Source organism: Silurus meridionalis, chromosome 9, assembly GCF_014805685.1.
Source record: "Silurus meridionalis isolate SWU-2019-XX chromosome 9, ASM1480568v1, whole genome shotgun sequence".
NCBI classification, from domain to species: domain Eukaryota; kingdom Metazoa; phylum Chordata; class Actinopteri; order Siluriformes; family Siluridae; genus Silurus; species Silurus meridionalis.
The window spans coordinates 21154626-21175506 of NC_060892.1; the positions used below are offsets into that span (position 1 = coordinate 21154626).

Sequence of the window (20881 nt, forward strand, 5' to 3'; positions counted from 1 at the left end):
AAAAAAAAAGAAAAGAAGCGTCCCAACGTCATGTTCCATGCGCGCAAGTTATTTACAGAGTGAAATGCATGACCGATTCGTCAACACCTAAAGGCCTTTTGTTCTTAAGGGAAAAAGTTCAAGAAAGCTTTAAGCTTGGTGCTCCTGACAAACTAGGCATGAGCGAAACCATGCTTGAGACAAAACCCATTTTAAACCAAACTGATAAAAAATAAAAGCTATAGAGGAAAAAAAAAAAACATCTACTGCAAAAGTCTTCGTGAACGCAGCTGCTGTAAGGAAGAGCGCGGTTCCTCGATGCAAAACTAAGCTGCAATACTGACATTGGGGTTTTGTCTTTAATAAAGCTACCTTTTTATTAGAATAAAATTAATTTAGAATCTCCATAAAAACAAACAGAACAGGCAGGAAAAACAAAAAAAACAAAAACGGATGCAGTATGTAGAAGATGTGTGGAGGTGGCCGAGAGCGCTTTCTGAACGTTCCTCCTCGGAGAGAGTTTGTGATTCGAGGAACCTCCCTCAGTCCTCTAAATACTCCCATAAGTCCTTCTCATAGCCCTCGTGCACGTGCTGCAGCAGAACCCGCCGTCGGCTCTCGCAGTATCTGCATCGGAGACACGGGTAGAACAAGAACAAGGTAAGCGGCTTCGGGGCCACTGAGCAGCGGGGGCTCTGATAGGAGCGACATCATGAGGGAAAAAAAAGAAAAAAAATACAGAGGTCATCTCACCTGTACTTATCTTGGACTTTCTGTTTGATATCTTGCAAGGAATCCTGGGAAATGTCTCGCTCCAGATAGCCTGAAAGCACCTCTGTGGCATTCTCCAGGTCAGCCTGATTATTCTGAAGGGTGGAAAAAGAACCTGAATTGGTACAGATGTGTGAATAAATGGGTAAAGAATCTAAGAATATATGGACGTTTGCGTCCCAATTTCCAGAAAACAGAGAATAGTATCAAAGCGCAAATCTAATACAATGTCGCACAGAAGTGTGACGGGCGGCATGGTTTTTCCACTGAGTGCGTGCAGGCACCTCGAAAATGATGGACTGGTTGTTCTTCTTGAGGTAGAAGGCAAAGACGTAGGTGAACATGAGCGTTGATCGGCACTGGCACAGGACGTCCACCGCCTTCTTCAGGAACTGCACCTCGATCCACGACATGTTGTGCTGCTGCATCTCCTCCATCTTCTGCTTTACCTGTGCATACAGCTTGTGCTCGAAGCGCAAACTCTGCATGTGGTTCATGTAGCGGTTGCAGTAGAACAGGTAGCGCTGCAGTGCTGCACGGGACCTCTGGGGGTGCCAACAACACAAACACACATGCTCACACTCTTGCAGTGCTAAAAGCTTTTATTGCCATTAACTAACTTAACTCACAGAAAATAGTCTGTTTCACATTCATTGATTTATGACTAGGAGAACATTTATATAGAATTTATACAATATAATAATTTTATTTGTAATTTTAAAAAGCGCAAATTTTAATCATCTTATTGGGAAAAAATCCCCAACCCTGCCCTCTCTATGGGCTTTAATATCTAACAGGATATGTGTGTGTGTGTGAGAGAGAGAGTTATAATTCCTCAGTACGCACTATTCACTTATTTCACTCTACAGTGAAAGGCAAGTTTCTTTACTTCTCATTTCCTGCCACCTAGTGGACACGTTCTCGTTACTTGCAAGCATGCAGGCAGGCGCGTCTCGCTCTCTCCGTACGCATTCACAAGTACACGTCTGCACGAGAATAAACCAGGACTTAGAACTGCAGGTTACAGGTTAAATTAGATCCTGTGAGTATTAGTAAGTAAAAATCAATTTTACTGCTGGAAAACGTTTTTAGAAGTAGCGTGAAACATATCCAATGGAGCAGTTGATTAAACAGGACTTGTAACCAAGGATGGGTAATAAATCATTACAACATGATATTGACGTATTGCTCAACCCCACATAACAAGCGTGATTTTGATTTCACCAATCGATAAAAATGTTATCGCATCGCAAAAATGTGACGCAAACCATCTGCGAATAGACAATTATTCCTCGATGTTCCATTTTTTTTTTATTGCAAATGCTTGTGTTTGCTTGAGTATTTTCAACACTGTACACTACCTCCTGGGCGTCTCGGGCCGCCTTCGCGTCATCTTCATTGTAGCGGTTGCAATTGTACCTGAAGTAAACAAAGACGGCTGTTGTGAGAGACAGCTATACCATTCACTAGATGTGCAACAATACATTTTATTTTGTCTGAATGAAACAATTCAGGACTAAAAGACTTATCTGAATTATGAACAGTGCAAAATATAAATAGATATATACACACAAACACACACACACACACACACGCACACACACACACACATATATATATATATATATATATATATACACACACACACACACATATATATACACACACACACACACACACACACACACACACACACACACACACACACACAGTACAGACCAAAAGTTTGGACACACCTTCTCATTCAAAGAGTTTTCTTTATTTTCATGACTATGAAAATTGTAGATTCACACTGAAGGCATCAAAACTATGAATTAACACATGTGGAATTATATATGGAATTATATACATAACAAAAAAGTGTGAAACAACTGAAAAATGTCATATTGTAGGTTCTTCAAAGTAGCCACCTTTTGCTTTGATTACTGCTTTGCACACTCTTGGCATTCTCTTAATGAGCTTCAAGACTCAAAGACACGGTGGTTGGAACCAAAGATCTCAAATTTGGACTCATCAGACCAAAGCACAGATTCCCACTGGTCTAATGTCCATTCCTTGTGTTCTTTAGCCCAAACAAGTCTCTTCTGCTTGTTGCCTTTCTTTAGCAGTGGTTTCCTAGCAGATATTCTACCATGAAGGCCTGATTCACACAGTCTCCTCTTAACAGTTGTTGTAGAGATGTGTCTGCTGCTAGAACTCTGTGTGCCATTGACCTGGTCTCTAATCTGAGCTGCTGTTAACCTGCGATTTCTGAGGCTGGTGACTCGGATGAACTTATCCTCCGCAGCAGAGGTGACTCTTGGTCTTCCTTTCCTGGGGCGGTCCGCATGTGAGCCAGTTTCTTTGTAGCGCTTGATGGTTTTTGTGACTGCACTTGGGGACACTTTCAAAGTTTTCCTAATTTTTCGGACTGACTGACCTTCATTTCTTAAAGTAATGATGGCCACTCGTTTTTCTGTACTTAGCTGCTTTTTTCTTGCCATAATACAAATTCTAACAGTTTATTCAGTAAGAGTACCAGCTGTATATCCACCTGACTTCTGCACAACACAACTGATGTTCCCAACCCCATTTATAAGGCAAGAAATCACACTTATTAAACCTGACAGGGCACACCTGTGAAGTGAAAACCATTTCAGGTGACTACCTCTTGAAGCTCATCGAGAGAATGCCAAGAGTGTGCAAAGCAGTAATCAAAGCAAAAGGTGGCTACTTTGAAGAACCTAGAATATGACATATTTTTCAGTTGTTTCACACTTTTTTGTTATGTATATAATTCCACATGTGTTAATTCATAGTTTTGATGCCTTCATTGTGAATCTACAATTTTTATAGTCATGAAAATAAAGAAAACTCTTTGAATGAGAAGGTGTGTCCAAACTTTTGGTCTGTACTGTGTGTGTATGTATAATTAATATATATATATATATATATATATATATATATAATTATTATTTTGTTTGGTCTGTATAAGACCTACTAAATGAAAATAAAAACAAAATGCACAACAGGTTCATATCGTAAAATAAAAAAATAAGTAAATAAATAAATAATACACATAAATTCTACTAAAAAATTGACTGAATAAACAGAACTGAAAATAGTGGTGCTGCAACAACTAATCGATAATAATTGATAATGAAGATGTCAATGATTAGATAACATGCCGCTTGCAAAATGGCGGAGAGTACAGGTGAACCAGCAGCAGGAAAAAGTGTCAGGGATGAAGGCGAAACTTCAGCACGGTAAGCAAAAGCTGTATAATCCTAATCGTGTGAAAATAACAGTTTAATGAAGTGCTATTGTGCAACCTGATGCCAGAACCGATCGAGTGCGACTTTCCTGAAGTTCCATAGTGCTGAATTCAATTAAACTCTAAATCTATAATAACAAATAACAGCAGAAGTAAATGCTTACATTTTTAGTCACTGTTGTGGTTTTCAGCGAATGCTTTTGCATTTGTACCGCAATGTATTAATGTTTGTCTTTTTTTTCTTTTTTAATCAAGCCTGTTATTATACAAAACTACATTTATTATATATTCTAGATGCTTATATATTTACACGACTGAGCGTTTGAATTAAAAGAGAGTCAAACTCAATACGTGGCTTTTGCCTTATTTTAAGTCTACTTTTTCAACAGTACATTAATGCTTCGAGAAATGCTTTGTTTGGTAAAAGCGCTATATAAATAAGTTAATTGAAAATGAATAAATACCCTAAATTAGGGTTTTATATAGTCATAAGCAAAACATCCAAGTAAAAAGTTTTTTTTATTCGTTTTGCGAAATGCGCAACCTTCTGGGTGTCATGAACACCGGCGATATGGATTCGTTTGTGTTTTACGTACAGCGTTGAGAATTTCTCTTAAAAGGAGAAAGTGCTGACAAGTTCACATTTCGAGAAAGTGAATAAATAAAGGATGGAAGGGAAGAAGACATTTGTTAAAGTAGGCTGAAATAAGAACAACAGTTTAGTAGAAATGCATTACCCAAATGTGGTCCAACAAATGTAAACTTTAATTTTTCCCCATTTATTTTTTTTCTATACATTTAATTTGTGGCAATTTCATCGACTATTTCATTAAATTGATATAACAAAAAAGTGCATTGCATTAATTTTAATTATTCTATTTTTTTTTCATATATTTTGTTATATAAAAAAATTAATTACAAACTATATTAATTACCCAAAAAGGCATTTTTTTCAGTGTTTTTTCAGTTTCAAAATAGTAAACTGTTAATGTTTACAAATGTTATATATATATATATATATATATATATATATATATATATATATATATATATATATATATATATATTAGTAGTATAATAATGTGGCATAATTTCACTCACCAGGCCGATCCATGAGGTTCCCAAGGACCCAAACACACCCAACAGAACTCCGCCTTACAGTTCTGGTTACGGCAAACCATGTGGTTACAACCTCCGTCCTTTTCAATGGTAACATGGCACTTGGGACACTCCTGAATATATATTCACACACACACACACACACACACACACACACACACACACACACACACACACACACAATTTCAAATTCACCATAATAATATGAGAGCAGAGGTTTGAATAATAGAACTGTTTCTAATTATTTATTTGTTTTAGGAGAATAAAAACCATTATGACACAATGTCTACAACGCAATACTACACATTACTACACAATGTCTTCTGTACAACAAAAACACAGATGTTACAGCTGAATTCTAATTTGCACTACACCTTTGTATTTGCTGCAATCCAGTTAGATGTTTCGCTGTCGTCATCGCATTTTTTTATCCACTTCCTTAACCACTAGCAGGAAATAAAGACATGCACAAAAATAAGAAAAAGGAAAAAAAAAAAAAAAAATAAATAGTTTATATAAATACATTTTTGGAAGTGTTAGTGCTCATACTGATATGGACATAAACACACCTTACACTTCACTGGGTCATGCCAGTTCTCTCCACAATTGAAGCTAATGAATAAAAAAAAACAGAGTTCGATTTATTAGCCAACATCCAGAAGACACTAAAAACAGTCAGGCAACAGTCAGCGTATTCAGGTTTGGTTTTTTTTCTTACCAGAACTGTCTCCCACATTTGCAGCGCACTGGTTTGGCATCGGGGTACTGGACCTTAACCACATGATGGCAGTCAGGAGCCGGACACCATTTTAAAAGTCTATTACACTGCAGGAAAAGAGCAGAATAAACATTTTCCGCCACCACTCAGTGAAACAAAAGAAGTCGTGTTATATTCGTGTTGACAGTTTCCCTGATGTTCTATGGGAATAAAACACACACTCCTGCATATACACGTACATTCTAGCGTTCTCTTGCTAATGACCTTAACAAAACCATTTGTGCACAGTAGTTAACCATCCTGTTTATTTCTTCACTTAAATCACTCTTTTTTCGTTCTTATAGTGAGGACGGAATATACCAAGGATAAAACACTAATCACAGGACAACATGTACAATACAATAAGTAGGGCATACACACACTTTCACACTCCTACATGGGAAAAGGTATCATAGCCAACACTTTGGGTGATTTTGGGTGATAGGAGAAAGAGCTCAGAAACCCAGAGAAGGACCATGCAAAGACAGTAACCTTGAGCAAAGGTGCAATATCCACCAGGGGGCGACAACCAGGTGTGTTTGGCTCAATGACATTACTGTATGATATTACTGTACTAGATTCACACCGCGCCTCGTCAGTGTAAGATTCTTACCTCTACAAAACTATTTGTGATTAGATGTTGGTATTTCAGCTTCACTTTCGAGTCAGTGATCAATCGCCTGCAACACACACACACACAAACACACCAGTTACAATGGCTGCTGAGTGAAGTGTAAAATATATTGCCACAGCAGAACTTACATTACAGTGTTGTCATCAACCAAAATATCACAGTTGTGAGCAGGACATGAGATGGTCTGGAGTAGAGAAAGAAAAATAAATAAATAAATAAATACCACACACAAAACACGTACACGTTATACGTAATACTTTTTATACTTTATAGTTTGATTTCTATTTGACACATTTTTTTAATACTCGATTTCTAGTTACAATGTTGAACAGTAAAAAAAAGCGTTTCACTACTAGCATGTTGCTCTCTGCACGAATGTGTGTGGGACAAAAAAAAAAAAAGCGTTTCACTACTAGCATGTCGCTCTCTGCACGAATGTGTGTGGGACAAACAAAATTTGATGTGCACCTGTAATATGACAATAGCGTACAATGGCTTGAAAATTGAAAAGTCTCAGGTTGCATTACTTACAAAACACAAGCATTCATTTATATAAAGTAAATGTCATAAAAAATTCATTTATCCTGTATATAATTCATTGTATATCCTACATTACCTTCGTATCTAGATATCGTGTGTATATACACTGCAGATCAAATTAAAAAAAAACGTTCGATTAATTGATTCTCAGTATAATTGTTAGTTGCAGCCATAGACATCTCATATTGTACATTTTTACATCCCATAATTTTCTACACATATTGTGCCTTACACACAAATGATAAAGTTGCATCAGTGCAGAATATGTCTATATATTCTTAGTGCACTTGCTTACCAGCTCCTGCACATTTTTCACTGCCATTGCCTATATTTATTTATATTTATTTGCTGTACTTTTATTCACTTCCCTCCATCAATCGATTACATGTTAGTTTTTATGCTGGATGTTTAACCAGTCAATAAAAATAGTGTGTCATTATCTTAAGTTTCGTTTAAACGCATACAGAAAACACACACGAGAACAATATAACAAAACGACAATTAGTGTGTACTAAATGCTTTTGCCATCTCTAAATGGATATGTACTGAACCGGCTTGAACCATTCACAGGATCGTTAGTAGAACTTGCCTGGCCCATTCCCTCTTCTATAATTTTGGTGGTCAAGTAATCCCCCCAACACTGCATGCAGAACTTGTGTCCACACTCCAGACCTGTGAAATACTGAAAATAAAAAAGACATCAGATATATTAATGATGTTCCAGTCTCTGGAATAATAAAGAAATCTTACAATTAAGTCATTCATTTACTAAACTGTTGTCTGGTAAATAAAATATATATAATTTAATAATAATAAAAATAAATAACAGAAGGTAAATATCTGCAACATGTTAAGATAAGAATCATACAGAAAAATCCCAAATGTTCAACTCCACATTAGCACTGTTTGACACAGCATTCAAAAACAACAGCTGGCCAGAAGAAAAAAAGGCAATAAATGCTTTAACCTGATCTCTAGAATTCAGCAATATGACAAGTTAACTCGGCACCCAGAGTTCATTAGAGCCGCCCTAAACAAACAGCATCGTTAAGAAAAAAAACATGGAGCTATTCTAATATATCACACACAATATTCTAATATATCCTGGACAAAGTCTTAAAAAGACAAAGAAAAATGAACCCACATGGTTTGACTTACCCTCACCCCCTCAGAAACCCTGAACATCCCAAAGAGCAAGTTTGATTCCATTATTAAATAATGTGAAAGCTTCAGCACTGTACACTAAATGTTACAGCTCGAGTAAGAAAACAAAAAACCAACGGTAACTGAAAGAGCTGGAGAGATCGGTTACTCAAATCAAGTTGAGGTTGTCGAAAGCTTCTCTGGACACTTCACACAGCCCCATGCTGAGCCATATGAGATTCCACTTGGACTTTGAGATGAACTAGAGCACCATCTACTCTGTGAAGCATCATATAAGGAGTTGGTGTCTTGCATCTGTGATTAATCACCCCCTTGACTGGGTCACTTTCGGTGGATGGTCTCATCAAGGCAGAGTTGCACTTGTGCCATTTGGGATGTTTAAAGCTTGGAATATTTATTAAGAATCAGATCCCATTTAATGCTTCCTCAGAACTTTGTCCCAGACTTGCTTTAATGGTGCCTTACTCTTCAGTGAGTTGGTTGTTTTGTGGGTGTTCTTAAGAACACGCATATAAACGCCGTATTTATACTCAATCGTTTTTAAGACATGAGTGCGACTTGTATCAAAATCAGCACACGGGCGTTTATTTTAACTCGGGCTTTCAGAGCACGTTCAGGGGCAGCTACAACAGGAACTGCTTGTATATACACACGAAAGATTACAATAACTGGCCTTTGGGTGCTGCACTGCAGATCTGCTTTGAACTTTAGAAAAACGCTGAGCAGCAGAGTAGGGCAGATCGTTTTAATTCGATAGGTGCGCCAACTAAACACGCGGCAAATGTAAGCAGCAGAAAAGTGCGGTTCTGAGGGATAAATCCTCCAGCCGCTGTCTCCCTGAATCACCACGTTCCAGCTAGGTTACTGACCGAAGTGGGATAGTTCAGGTAGCAGATCTGGCAATGCATGTCGTGATTAGACGAACGTGTGCTCATCGGTCTCGTCCTCGCCTTCTTACTGGGGTTAATGACATGGCACTCTGAAAATAATTTATCCAGATTCCCATCAAAGTACCTGAGAAGAAAAACAGATTATATTCTGATTTCAGAGTGATTCAAAGAAACACTTGCTTGTTTTCCATGAGCACATCACACTGACATGGTTTCATGGTTACTCCTGACTTGGAACACAACCTTATAACAGTTAATATTTGGAGAACCGATTTGGAGGTTTTAACCCCAAGGTTTTAACATATTTATCCATTTAAAAAAAATCTATTTTAAGCGTGGCTACAATATAATATTACTAATGTTTACACTACAATCTGTTACAGCATGAGAATTTTATCACGTTTATTTTACCTAAATAAAAACACACACTAACTAAGGAACTAAGGTGAGGGTGTTGTGGACTTATCTTTATATATAAAGCTGTAAACACAACAGCAGATACACTAAAGAAGAAGAGGAGAAGACTTGCCTCTCCATCAGCTTCTCTTTGTCCCAGTTGAAGTGACTGAGCAGTATTCTGGTTATAGTGGCCGGATTCTGCAAAACAACACAGTAGCAGACACGTAGCTTAATAACCAAAGCGTATCGCACGTTAACATTTCATCAACAGAGGACGGATTCTAATTAGATCAAAATAAAATGCATCTGGCTGTATAAATTTATCATTTTTCCAAAAAAGTATTCCACTTATCAGTGGGGAAAGAAAACAAAGTATGACTTTTTATCATCTCTACACACACTTGGCAAAGCTAGTTATTTAACGAGACCGAATTAAATACACTATATGGGCAAAAGTATTGGGACAACTGACTTTTCCAGGTACCGAGGTACACAACTGTAAAGAAAGTTGGATACGGAAGCATTAAACTTTCCCTTCACTTAAACTTGAAGACCCAAACAATGCCCCAATCACAAAGCAAAAAGAAAAAGTTATGGGTTACATGGGTTGAGTAGGAGTGGGTGCTAGAACGTATTATGTTTTGCCATGAGATGGATTTTGCTATGCCGTTGATATCGTTACATATTTATGAATTCTAATTTTGCATTTATTCATCATTTTGTTTTATTTGGTATTCGTCATTAGTAGCGTTAAAAGTTGTACATAGTTGAGGCTAAATGTTTAACTTTTTGTCCTTTACTGTGTCCAATGGCTGACTGCTAATGCCTGGGTAGTAAAACACAGACAGCATTAGAACAGTCTAAATTAATAAAGCACAAACCACCTCCTTACTTTACTTTAGTCTTTTCATACAGTACAAAATTAAAAAAAGCTGGTTTAGGTATTCAAACACAAACTAATAATATAGCAATATTACTACCGTATTTTCCGGACTATAAGCCGCTACTTTTTTCCCACGCTTCGAATATATTCGGCTAATATATAGATTTCTCCTGGTTTTTTCCCGATTTCACAAACTTCCTGCTGCCAAAAAACTGAGCCCCATAACATAAGACCAATGAAACTGCGGAACGGGTTCAGGTGAAGCAATGAAATTCTTTATATCAAATCGAGTGCTGACTCGGACTGTCTACAGGAAATGTGAATCATTCGTCCCTCTGAAAACAACCGGGCATGAAAAAAACGCACTTCACCTGTGTTCTGAGCTGCACGGCATCGGGGGAAAAGCTTCACTGGTGGTGATTTTTGAACGCACGCCAAAAGAAAAACTCTCAAGAGAAATTGTTGTGAAAGGAAGGAAGAAGACAGTGAACAATGACTTTCTTGGTAGGCTACTGTTTATATACAAGCCGTGTCTTTCGTTAAAGCCTGTGTAAAGTTCATTAGTTTTAATGTAGGCACCTGCGGCTTATAGACAGGTGCAGCTTATTTATGTTCAAAATAAAAATCTTTGTCAAATTCAGTGGGTGCGGCTTATAGAAATTACAGTAGTAGTTTTGTGTTGATTTCTTCTCTTTGCATGTTTATCACACTTTAATGTTTCAGAGCATCAAACTAATTTAAATATTAGTAAAAGATAACACAAGTGAACTGTGTGTAAAAGTGTAGCCCCCTAAACCGAATACCTGGTTGGACCGCCCTTAGCAGCAGCAACTGCAATCAAGCGATTGCGATAACTTGCAATGAGTGTGTTACAGCGCTGTGGAGGAATTTTGGTCACACATCTATGCAGAATTGTTGTAATTCAGCCACATTGGAGAGTTTTCCAGCATGAACTGCCTTTTTAAGGTCATGCTACAGCATCTCATTAGGAGTCATGTCAGGACTTTGCCTAGGCCACTCCCCATCAGGATTTGATGGTAAACAGCAGATTTCATTGTTCAGTTTATCACAGCAAGTCTTCCAGATCCTGAATCAGCAAAACAGCCCCAGACATCACACTACCACCACATTTTACTGTTGGTATAATGTTCTTTTTCTGAAATGCAGTGTTACTTTTACGCCAGACGTAATGGGACACACTCATCATCCATAAAGTTCAACTTTTGTCTCGTCAGTCCACAGAGAATCTCTGCCAAAAGTCTTGGGGGTCATCAAGATGTTTTCTGACAAATTGTTCGGCAGCGGTTTTCGTCTTGGAACTCTGCCATGCAGACCATTTTTCCCCAGTCTCTTTTTTATGGTGGAGTCATGAACACTGACCTTAACTGAGGCAAATAAACTTGCAGTTCTTTGGCTGTTGTTGTGGGGTCTTTTGTGACCTCTTGGATTGAATCATCGCTGTGCTCTTGGGATAATTGGGATAACAGTGACCACTGTTCCTGCCCCTCTCCCCTCCATGGATCTTCCCACTTCGTCCAGGCCTGCCTCTGGATAGTGTTCTCTTCGATTAGAAGCCACTCTGTGCAGCTTGGGATGGTTTCTCATCAACGCCTTGGGTGGTGCCATGAAATTCCGGAGTAAGACTGTAGCTAATGTCAACAGTCTGCTACACTGACTCAGGACTTCTTTTCACTTCTGATCATCATTACTGTACCCCGCAACATAGTATATCTGCTATAAATGGACATTCGGTCCAACCCAGATAAGGATGGGTTCCCTCTTGAGTCTGGTTCCTCTCAAGGTTTCTTCCTTATGCCATCTCAGGGAGTTTTTTCTTGCCACAGTCGCCACCGGCTTGCTCATCAGGGACAAACTTACTTATAAAGAACATCTTCACTTTTAATCACCACATTTTCTGTGTAAAGCTGCTTTGAGACAATGTTCATTGTTAGAAGCGTTATACAAATAAAAATGAATTGAATTGAATTGAATAATTTTGGTCTGCCGGCCACTCCTGGAAAGGTTCTCTACTCTTCTTCTTATTCGTCTTCTTTCGGCTGCTCCAATTAGGGATTGCCACAGCAAATCATCTGTCTCCATACCACCCTGTCCTCTACATCTGCCTCTTTCACACCAACTACCTGCATGTCTTCCCTCACCACATCCATGAACCTCCTCCTTGGCCTTCCTCTTTTCCTCCTACATGGTGGCTCTATCCTCAGCATTCTCCTACCAATATAACCCATGTCCCTCCTCTGCACATGTACAAACCATCTTAATCTCGCCTCCCTCACCTTGTCACCAAAACATCCTACATGCGCTGTCCCTCTAATAAACTAATTTCTAATCTTGTTCATCCTCGTCACTCCCAACGAAAACTAACATCTTCAGCTCTGCTACTTTCAGCTCCACCTCCTGTCTTTTACTCAATGCCACTGTCTCTAAACCATACAACATCGCAGGTCTCACCACAGTCCTATAAACTTTCCTTTCATTCTTGCAGATACTCTTCTATCACAAATCACTCCTGTCACTTTTCTCCACCCACTCCACTCTGCCTGCACTATTTTCTTTACTTCTCTAACACACTCTCCATTACTTTGCACTGTTGACCCCAGGTACCTGAACCTCCACCTTCTCCAGCTCTTCTCCCTGCAACCGCATCACCCACTGCCCTCCCTCTCATTCACACACATGTACTCTGTCTTACTCCTACTGACTTTTAATCTCCCTTCTCTCCAGGCTCTTCTTAACCTGCTCCCTACTCTCACCACAAATCACAATATCATCCGCAAACATCATAGTCCAGGGAGACTCCTGTCTGACCTCGTCCGTTAACCTGTCCATCACCACTGCAAACAGAAAAGGGCTCAGGGCCAATCCTTGATGCAGTCCAACCTTCACCCTGAACCAGTCTGTCGTACCAACTGCACAGTTCACTGCCCTCATACATGTCCTGCACCACCCTCACATACTTCTCTGACACACCTGACTTCCTCATACAATACCACAACTCCTCTCTTGGCACCCTGGCGTACGCTTTCTCTAAATCCACAAATACACAATGCAATTCCTTCTGTCCTCCTTCATCAACATCCTCAAAGCACATAATGCATCTGTGGTGCTCTTCTTTGGCATGAAACCATACTGCTGCTCAAAAATGGTCACCTCTTCTCTCAGCCTGGCTTCCACTACTCTTTCCCATAACTTCGTGGTGTGACTGATCAACTTAATTCCCCTGTAGTTACTGCAGGTCTGCACATCTCCCTTATGCTTAAAGATCAGTACCAGCACACTTCTCCATTCCTCAGGCATCCTCTCACCTTCCAGAATCCTGTTAAACAATCTGGTTAAAAACTCAACTGCCATCTCTCCTAAACATCTCCACGCTTTGACCGGTATGTCATCTGTTCCAACCGACTTTCCACTCTTCATCCTCTTAATTGCTGCTCTCACTTCCTCCTTACTAATCCTATCTACATCCTGCTTCACCAACTCCACATCATCCAACCTTCTCTCTCTGATTTTCCTCATTCATCAGCTGCTCAAAATACTCCCTCCACCTTCTCAACACACTCCTCACTAGTCAACACATTTCCTCTCCATCCTTTATTGCTCTAACTTGCAGTACATCCTTCCCAGCTCGGTCCTCTGCCTGGCCAATCGGTATAAATCCTTTTCTCCTTCCTTAGTGTCCAACCTCTCATACAGCTCCTCATATGCCTTTTCCTTGGCTTTCGCCACATCCTCTTAACCTGCTGCCGCATCTCCTTGTACTCCTGCCTACTTTTCTCATCACTCTGTCTATCCCACTTCTGTTTTGCCAACCTCTTTCTCCTTATGCTCTCCTGCACTTCCTCATTCCACCACCACGTCTCCTTGTCTTGCTTTCTATTTCCAGATGTCACACCAAGTACTTTTCTAGCTGCCTCCCTCATCACTCCTGCAGTAGTTGCCCAATCATCCAACACCTCTTCAACACCACCGAGCCCCTGTCTGACCTCTTCCCTGAACCTCACACTACACTCTTCCTCCTTCAGTTTCCATCTTATTCTTCTTTCAGTCCTCACTCTCCTCCTCTTCTTCTTCGCCTCCAAAACCATCCTACAGACCACCATCCGATGCTGTCTAGCTACACTGTCCCCTGCCAACACCTTACAGTCTCCAATCTCCTTCAGGTTGCATCTCCTGCATAGCACATAGTCCACCTGTGTGCACCTTCCTCCACTCTTATACGCCACCCTATGATCCTCCTTCTTCTTAAAATAAGTGTTCACCACTGCCATTTCCATCCTTTTAGCAAAATCTACCACCATCTGCCCTTCCACATTCCTCTCCTTAAAACCATACCTACCATCACCTCCTCATCACCTCTGTTCCCTTCACCTACATGCCCATTAAAGTCTGCCCCAAATCGTAAAATCACCAATCGTTCTTTCCTAGGTACACCATCTACCACTTCATCTAATTCACTCCAGAGTCTTTCCTTCTCCTCCATCTCACAGACAACTTGTGGAGCATAGGCACTGATGACATTTATCATCATCCTTCAACTTCCACCTTCACGATCATCACCCTATCAGAAACTCTCTTCACCTCCACTACACTCTTACTGTACTCTTCCTTCAGAATCACCCCTACACCATTTCTCTTTTCATCCACACCATGAGAAAACAGTTTAAACCCACCTCCAATGTTCCTGGCCTTACTCCCTTTCCACTTGGTCTCCTGAACACACAACATATCTACCTTTCTCCTTTCCATCATATCAGCTACCTCTCTCCCTTTACCCGTCATAGTACCAACATTTAAAGTACCAACCCGAACCTCCACTCTCCTACACTGCTCCTTTCCCTGCCGTCTCCGTAGACGTCTTCCTCCTCTTTTTCTCCTCCTTCGGCCAACAGTAGCCTATGTTCTACTGGTACCCTGTCGGCTAACGATACCTGTGGCGGTCGTTGTTAACCTCGACCGATCCGGTATGAAATTCTCATTTGTCATCCGCATATTTGATTTGGCACATGTTTTACGCTGGATGCCCTTCCTAACGCAACCCTCCCCATTTACCCGGGCTTGGGACCGGCACTAAGAGTGCACTGGCTTGTGCATCCATAATGGCTGGGTTCTGGAAAGGTTCTCCACTGTTCCATGTTTTTTGTCATTTGCTAATAATGGTTCTCACTGTGGTTTGCTGGACCTTTAACCTTTTTCAGACTGATAGATCTCAATTACTTACTTTCTCATTTGTTTCTGAATTTCTTTGGATCTCGGCATGATGTCTAGCTTTTGAGGATCTTTTGGTCTACTTTACTTTGTCATGCAGGTCCTATTTGAGAGATTTCTTGATTGTGAACAGGTGTGGCAGTAATCAGGCCTGATGTGGGTGTTTTTTCCTCAATAATAAAAACCTTTATTTAAAAACTGCATGTTGTGTTCACTTGTGTTATCTTTTACTAATATTTAAATTAGTTTAATGATCTGAAACATTAAAGTGGGACAAACATGCCTATACAATAAGAAATCAGGACAACACTGTGTGTGTGTGTGTGTGTGTGTGTGTGTGTGTGTGTATAGATAGAGAGAGAGAGAGAAATAAACTAGTAATATTTTGATACATCACTCATGTTTATTTGTTCATTTCCCTCACTTAATTCTTACTTCTCCACCTGCTCACTCAGGCCCTGTTCAGGCTCAGCTTTATCGTCCAATCATAAATGGTGACTGTTCACACCACAAATCTTCACAGATCTGGAATATGTCTTCGGAAAAGCCAGGGCTGGCAAATTTTCCAAAGCCAATCGCTTTAAAACCAGACCCTGAATAAACGTATGCACTGTGGTACAAATGAGGCTATGTTGTATTTTATTAAATGAAACTAAACTACATTAATAGAAGTAAAATTAAGTCTGGCCGAAACTTCCAAAAGCAACTGCTTCAAAACCAGGGCCTAAATAAACTGTCTTGTATTCAGAGGACTGTATAAAATGCACATTTTCACACATTATCTTGCAGCACAGCAGTGAAATTAAGACACCAAGAGAGTCAATAAGTTGCGAGCAAGAAGTATCGCAATCAGCCTTTCCATGATGTATTTCTAGCATCACACAGAGTTTTAAGAGTCACTATGAAGACAGTAACTCAATCACACTTTACAGAAAAGCATCTCCAAACAGCAGAGCATGTCAGGTTCAAATCCTGTCTGCCAAGAACAAGAATAAAAGACTATATTAAGAATCCTAACGGAAAAGTCTATAGCCTGAATATCACCCGAATTCTTTTTTCAATCTTCAAGCAGATTCCAGATTAGCACAGTTACTATACAAACCATGTAATGCCAAGTGACTAGTGCAGGATCAACGATAATATCGCTAGTGACAAGCTGAAATGCATTAGAGAAGGTATTTTGGTAAATCATTTGTAACATTTGAAAACTTTAACTTGATCCTGGTGCCACCCTCAATCGTCTCATGCCTAATGTGAGCTCTGGTGACAGATAGACAGACATCACAACAAACAACCCAGAAATACAAAGCAAAAAGTACGGAATAACCCGAGAGCAGAAATTATGATAGAATTAATTTGATCCTGATCAAATCTAATTTCAACTCCACTTAAAAAAAACAACACTAACAAAAACTAAACCACAATATTTAATGTATAAAGAAACCATTCACAATAGTGTAATTTAAAAAGAATAAGTATTTAAAAAGAAAAGTTAATTGTTTTTGTGTTTACTGATGACTGTCCGAGGCCAGGAAAAGTTTCAGAGGGGCGCTAGCATAAAGCTACATCACACGGCGCTAATGCTAACGCTAATCCATGCTAAAACCAAATCGTGACAACCCAAAACTAAAGCATTTTTATTCAAACTAATAATAAAAGCGTAAAACACGGACAGCATTAATGCAAACTGCGGCTGAACAAGACTATGTCTGAGTGTCAGTGTGCTTTAAGCGGGTGTTTATTAGCTTAGCTTAGCACTGTGAGGTAAACTAGATCCGGGGCTCGGCTAAGAGAAGCCTGACGGCAAACACTGCAATTATACTTTTAATCCATTAAAATCACGGACAGATCATATCCAAACACAGGACAACACTGCATTTTATTGTTATCAATAGTGGTTTATTTATTTATTTATTTATTTATAGTGGGCATCTTCATTAACAACCATTTACACAAATTCACATAATATATATAGTAAATTATTATTGTTAACCAGGTGTCAAAGGTGTTTTCACAAAATAAAGTGTAAATTAATCCGAAACAAAGTCAGATACTATATCACGTCATATATATATATATATATATATATATATATATATATATATATATATATATATAAAATGTGTATGTATGTGTTTGTTTATGATGACAGCAATAAGAATAGTGATGCAAACACACAGATAGATAGATAGATCGATAGATAGATAGATAGATAGATAGATAGATATGCAAATATAAATAAATAAACTAAATATCTTAGAGATGTGATAGACAATTTCTGATTTATTATTTACATTTAAATTGTTTTCGACTTTTAATTTATGCTATAGTTATATACAACCTTATGCTATATTTTATTTCGCATTGTTACATTATTTTCCTTTAGTTTTTCTGTATTTACTGTACATCAATATTATCATGCTTATTAGGAATAAATGCTGTAGTTTTGTTTATTTTGCCTGTTTGCAAACTTTGCACTAATATAACTTCTATAAACTGCTCTGTTCGTACACATGGTAGAGTTTATAAGAAGTGGAAAAAGTACACCTTATCTTTACAACAAACACTCACAAAATTGTTTTGTAAGTATTATTACACACAATACTGCTGTGTTCAGGGCAGAAGTCAAGCGGCCTGGAGTGTCGTGAAATGCTCCGACACTTTTTTCAACTTTTTGGCCGATTGCCACAATCCGTAATAAAGCAGAGAAACCTGTACATGTTCATACAAGAAGTTTTAAACCGAATTTAAGCTAAGGCCGTGGCTGCTAACAGGGGCTATACACTGTAAGAGATAATGGTATTTAATATGATTAGTGATGCACAAGCAAACACTGTGTGTACATATATTGGTGTGTGATTGTGATACCTGAATAACCTCGTTCACCTCCCTGATACACTCCACCATGTGCTGGAGGATCTGTTCGGCAGTCAACACTTCGTAGCGGTAGTCCTCTTCGTCTCGGCCGGCCCCGAGGCCGCCTCCTCCTCCGCCTCCACCGCCACCGTTTTCATCGCACCCGTCCCGCTCTCCTTCGGCTACCACCGGCTCCACCAGCTCGACTTCGCCGAGGTCCAGCGCGTCGTCGTCGGCTTCTTCCTCGGCGCTGTCCTCGCTACATTCCTCTTCCTCGTCGTCAAATTCATAATTATAACCCTCGTCTGAGTCCATCACTTGGCGTGTGGTTTTTTTTTTTATCTTTTTTCCCTCTTTTTTAATACAAAGTGGATATAAAAATAAACCAAAACAATCTGCACTAATGCTAGCTCCAGCTGCTACAAGGCTAGGAACTGCAGCCGCATTAGCACAGTTAGCTAACGCTAAAGCCTCCCTACTTCTGCTGTTTATTTTTGGTCCGATCCCAAACGGATCCTCGACATAGGCGCACTACATAGTTCTTAATGCTGCAGCTAGGGACTGCATTAAATGTCCGATAAGGAAGCCGTTTGGGACGCGGCGCTTTTTTCTGTCACCCGCATTCCACCCGACAACGTTATGATTGGTTTCTTCGGTTCGGGCTCCTGCGCTGTGATTAGCTGAGTCTACAAGCTATCCAGCCAATAGGATTGGAACTGCTCATACGGGCTGCTTGAGAATCTGACGTAGTTTAGGAAGAGAGAGCGATTTAACGGATTACGGGTGGGGGAAAACACATTTTGGCTGTTTCAACAAAGAAAGAATAATGATATCAATAGTAATAAAAACAACATAGATAAAAATGTTATATTACGTATAACATTGTTTAATATTATTTTAAATGGACACATCGTGCTCAGAGTATATTATCTGTGAAAGAAGTGAGAGAGAACTGTCACAAAGTGCATCACAATGATAGTGATGGAGAACTGTAACAGTCTTCACTCTTTACTAAACGTTTTGATCACGGATTGTGTTTTTGTGGGAACTTCAGCCATGTCAGGGGCTGAGGCTGTATGGAAAGGCCTGGTTCACAAATGAATGTGCAGATGTTTATCTGATCACGTCTTTTGAGAGCATTGCTTTGTACACAGTGGCATTGTCGTGCTGGAGAGGCAAAGGTCAGAGAATCAAACTTAAGAAAATGTTAAAGCATTAATATGACCTTAACTGTACCCTTGGTTAGAACTAAAGAGGCCAAATCCTGAGCTATACGCTGAGCCAAACCCAGAACCAAACCCTAAGTCAAACCGAGTCATTCTCTGTGCCAAACTGTGAGTCAAACTCTGAGCAAACCCACAAGCAATACCCTAAACCAAACTGTAAGTCAAACCCAGAGTTAAACCCTGAGCCAAACAATGAGCCTTACCTTTAGCCAAACCATTAACAATACTCCGAGCCAAACTCTGAGCTAACCATGAGTTAAACCATGAGTCAAACCCAGAGCCAAATCCTGAGAAAAACTCTGAGCTGAAACCTAAGTCAAATCATGAGCCATGCCCTGAGCCAAACTCCAAGCCAAACCATGAGCCATTCCTGAGCCAAAACCTAAAAAAAACAGCCTTAGCTCATTACCTCTCCTCCAATATTATACACTGTAGTGTTTGTTACTACCTGTTGTGGTAAGTAAACTTCTCCTGGAATCCATTATACTCAAACTTACTTATCAAGACCGCCAGACAGTGAAGCATGATTAATCACTCCAGAGAACAAGTTTCCACAGAGTCCAGTGGCTGTGTTTTACTCCAGTCCACTTTACTCCAGCCCCTGCTTGGCATTGCGCATATTAGTTAGGTTAGCTTTGTGTGCAGCTTCTAAGCCATGAAAGTACATTCTATATAAGTGCATTGGTCTTTGGCTGAAGTTGTTTCCTGAGGCTGTTTTAACAAGCTGAGTAGATTGCCACTTACAGTGCATCCGGAAAGTTTTCAAAAAGCCTTATTCCAAAATGCATTCATTTTATTATTTTTCTCAAAATTCTAAGAACAATACCCCATAATGAAAACGTGAAAGAAGTTTGTTTGAAATCTTTGCAAATGTATTAAAAATAAAAGACTAAAAAAATAAGATCTGTCTTAGGCCCACTGCTTTTCTCTTTATATATGCTGCCTCTGGGTGAAGTGGTACATAAACATGGTATTCACTTCCATTGCTATGCTGATGATACACAGCTGTATATTTCAGCAAAACCAGATAAGAGAGATCAGCTTAACAATGTTGAGGAGTGTGTAAAGAAGTGGTCCCCAACCTTTTTTGCGCCACGGACCGGATTAATGTCGGACAATATTTTCATGGACCGGCCTTTAAGGTGTGGTGGATAAATACAACAAAATAAAAAGATACGACCTGCATA

The 20881-nt window shown here is 39.4% G+C and overlaps 1 protein-coding gene across 1 annotated transcript; it reads right to left on the minus strand.

The window, feature by feature from the left end:
• Positions 1-324: 324 nt before the first annotated feature.
• arih1l (ariadne homolog, ubiquitin-conjugating enzyme E2 binding protein, 1 like) lies at positions 325-19066 on the minus strand. The gene is made up of 14 exons (XM_046857325.1): positions 18481-19066; positions 9637-9704; positions 9087-9231; positions 7643-7735; positions 6642-6697; positions 6493-6559; positions 5841-5947; positions 5692-5734; positions 5497-5568; positions 5105-5235; positions 2112-2169; positions 1035-1295; positions 733-845; positions 325-606 (listed from the first exon to the last, which is right to left on the minus strand). Exons 1-14 carry the CDS (start codon positions 18781-18783, stop codon positions 522-524), a joined length of 1602 nt encoding a protein of 533 aa, XP_046713281.1. The 5' UTR covers positions 18784-19066; the 3' UTR covers positions 325-521.
• Between the last annotated feature and the right edge of the window lie 1815 nt (positions 19067-20881).

Bases quoted from the DNA above. Each gene is read 5' to 3' on its own strand.
- arih1l (XM_046857325.1), bottom strand. From the start codon at position 18,783: ATGGACTCAGACGAGGGTTATAATTATGAATTTGACGACGAGGAAGAG. The intron at 5,236-5,496 runs GTGTAGTGCAAA...ATATATATTCAG, and splicing joins GGATTGCAGCAAATACAAAG to GAGTGTCCCAAGTGCCATGT. The intron at 2,170-5,104 runs GTGAGTGAAATT...TGTTTACTTCAG, and splicing joins GAACCTCATGGATCGGCCTG to GTACAATTGCAACCGCTACA.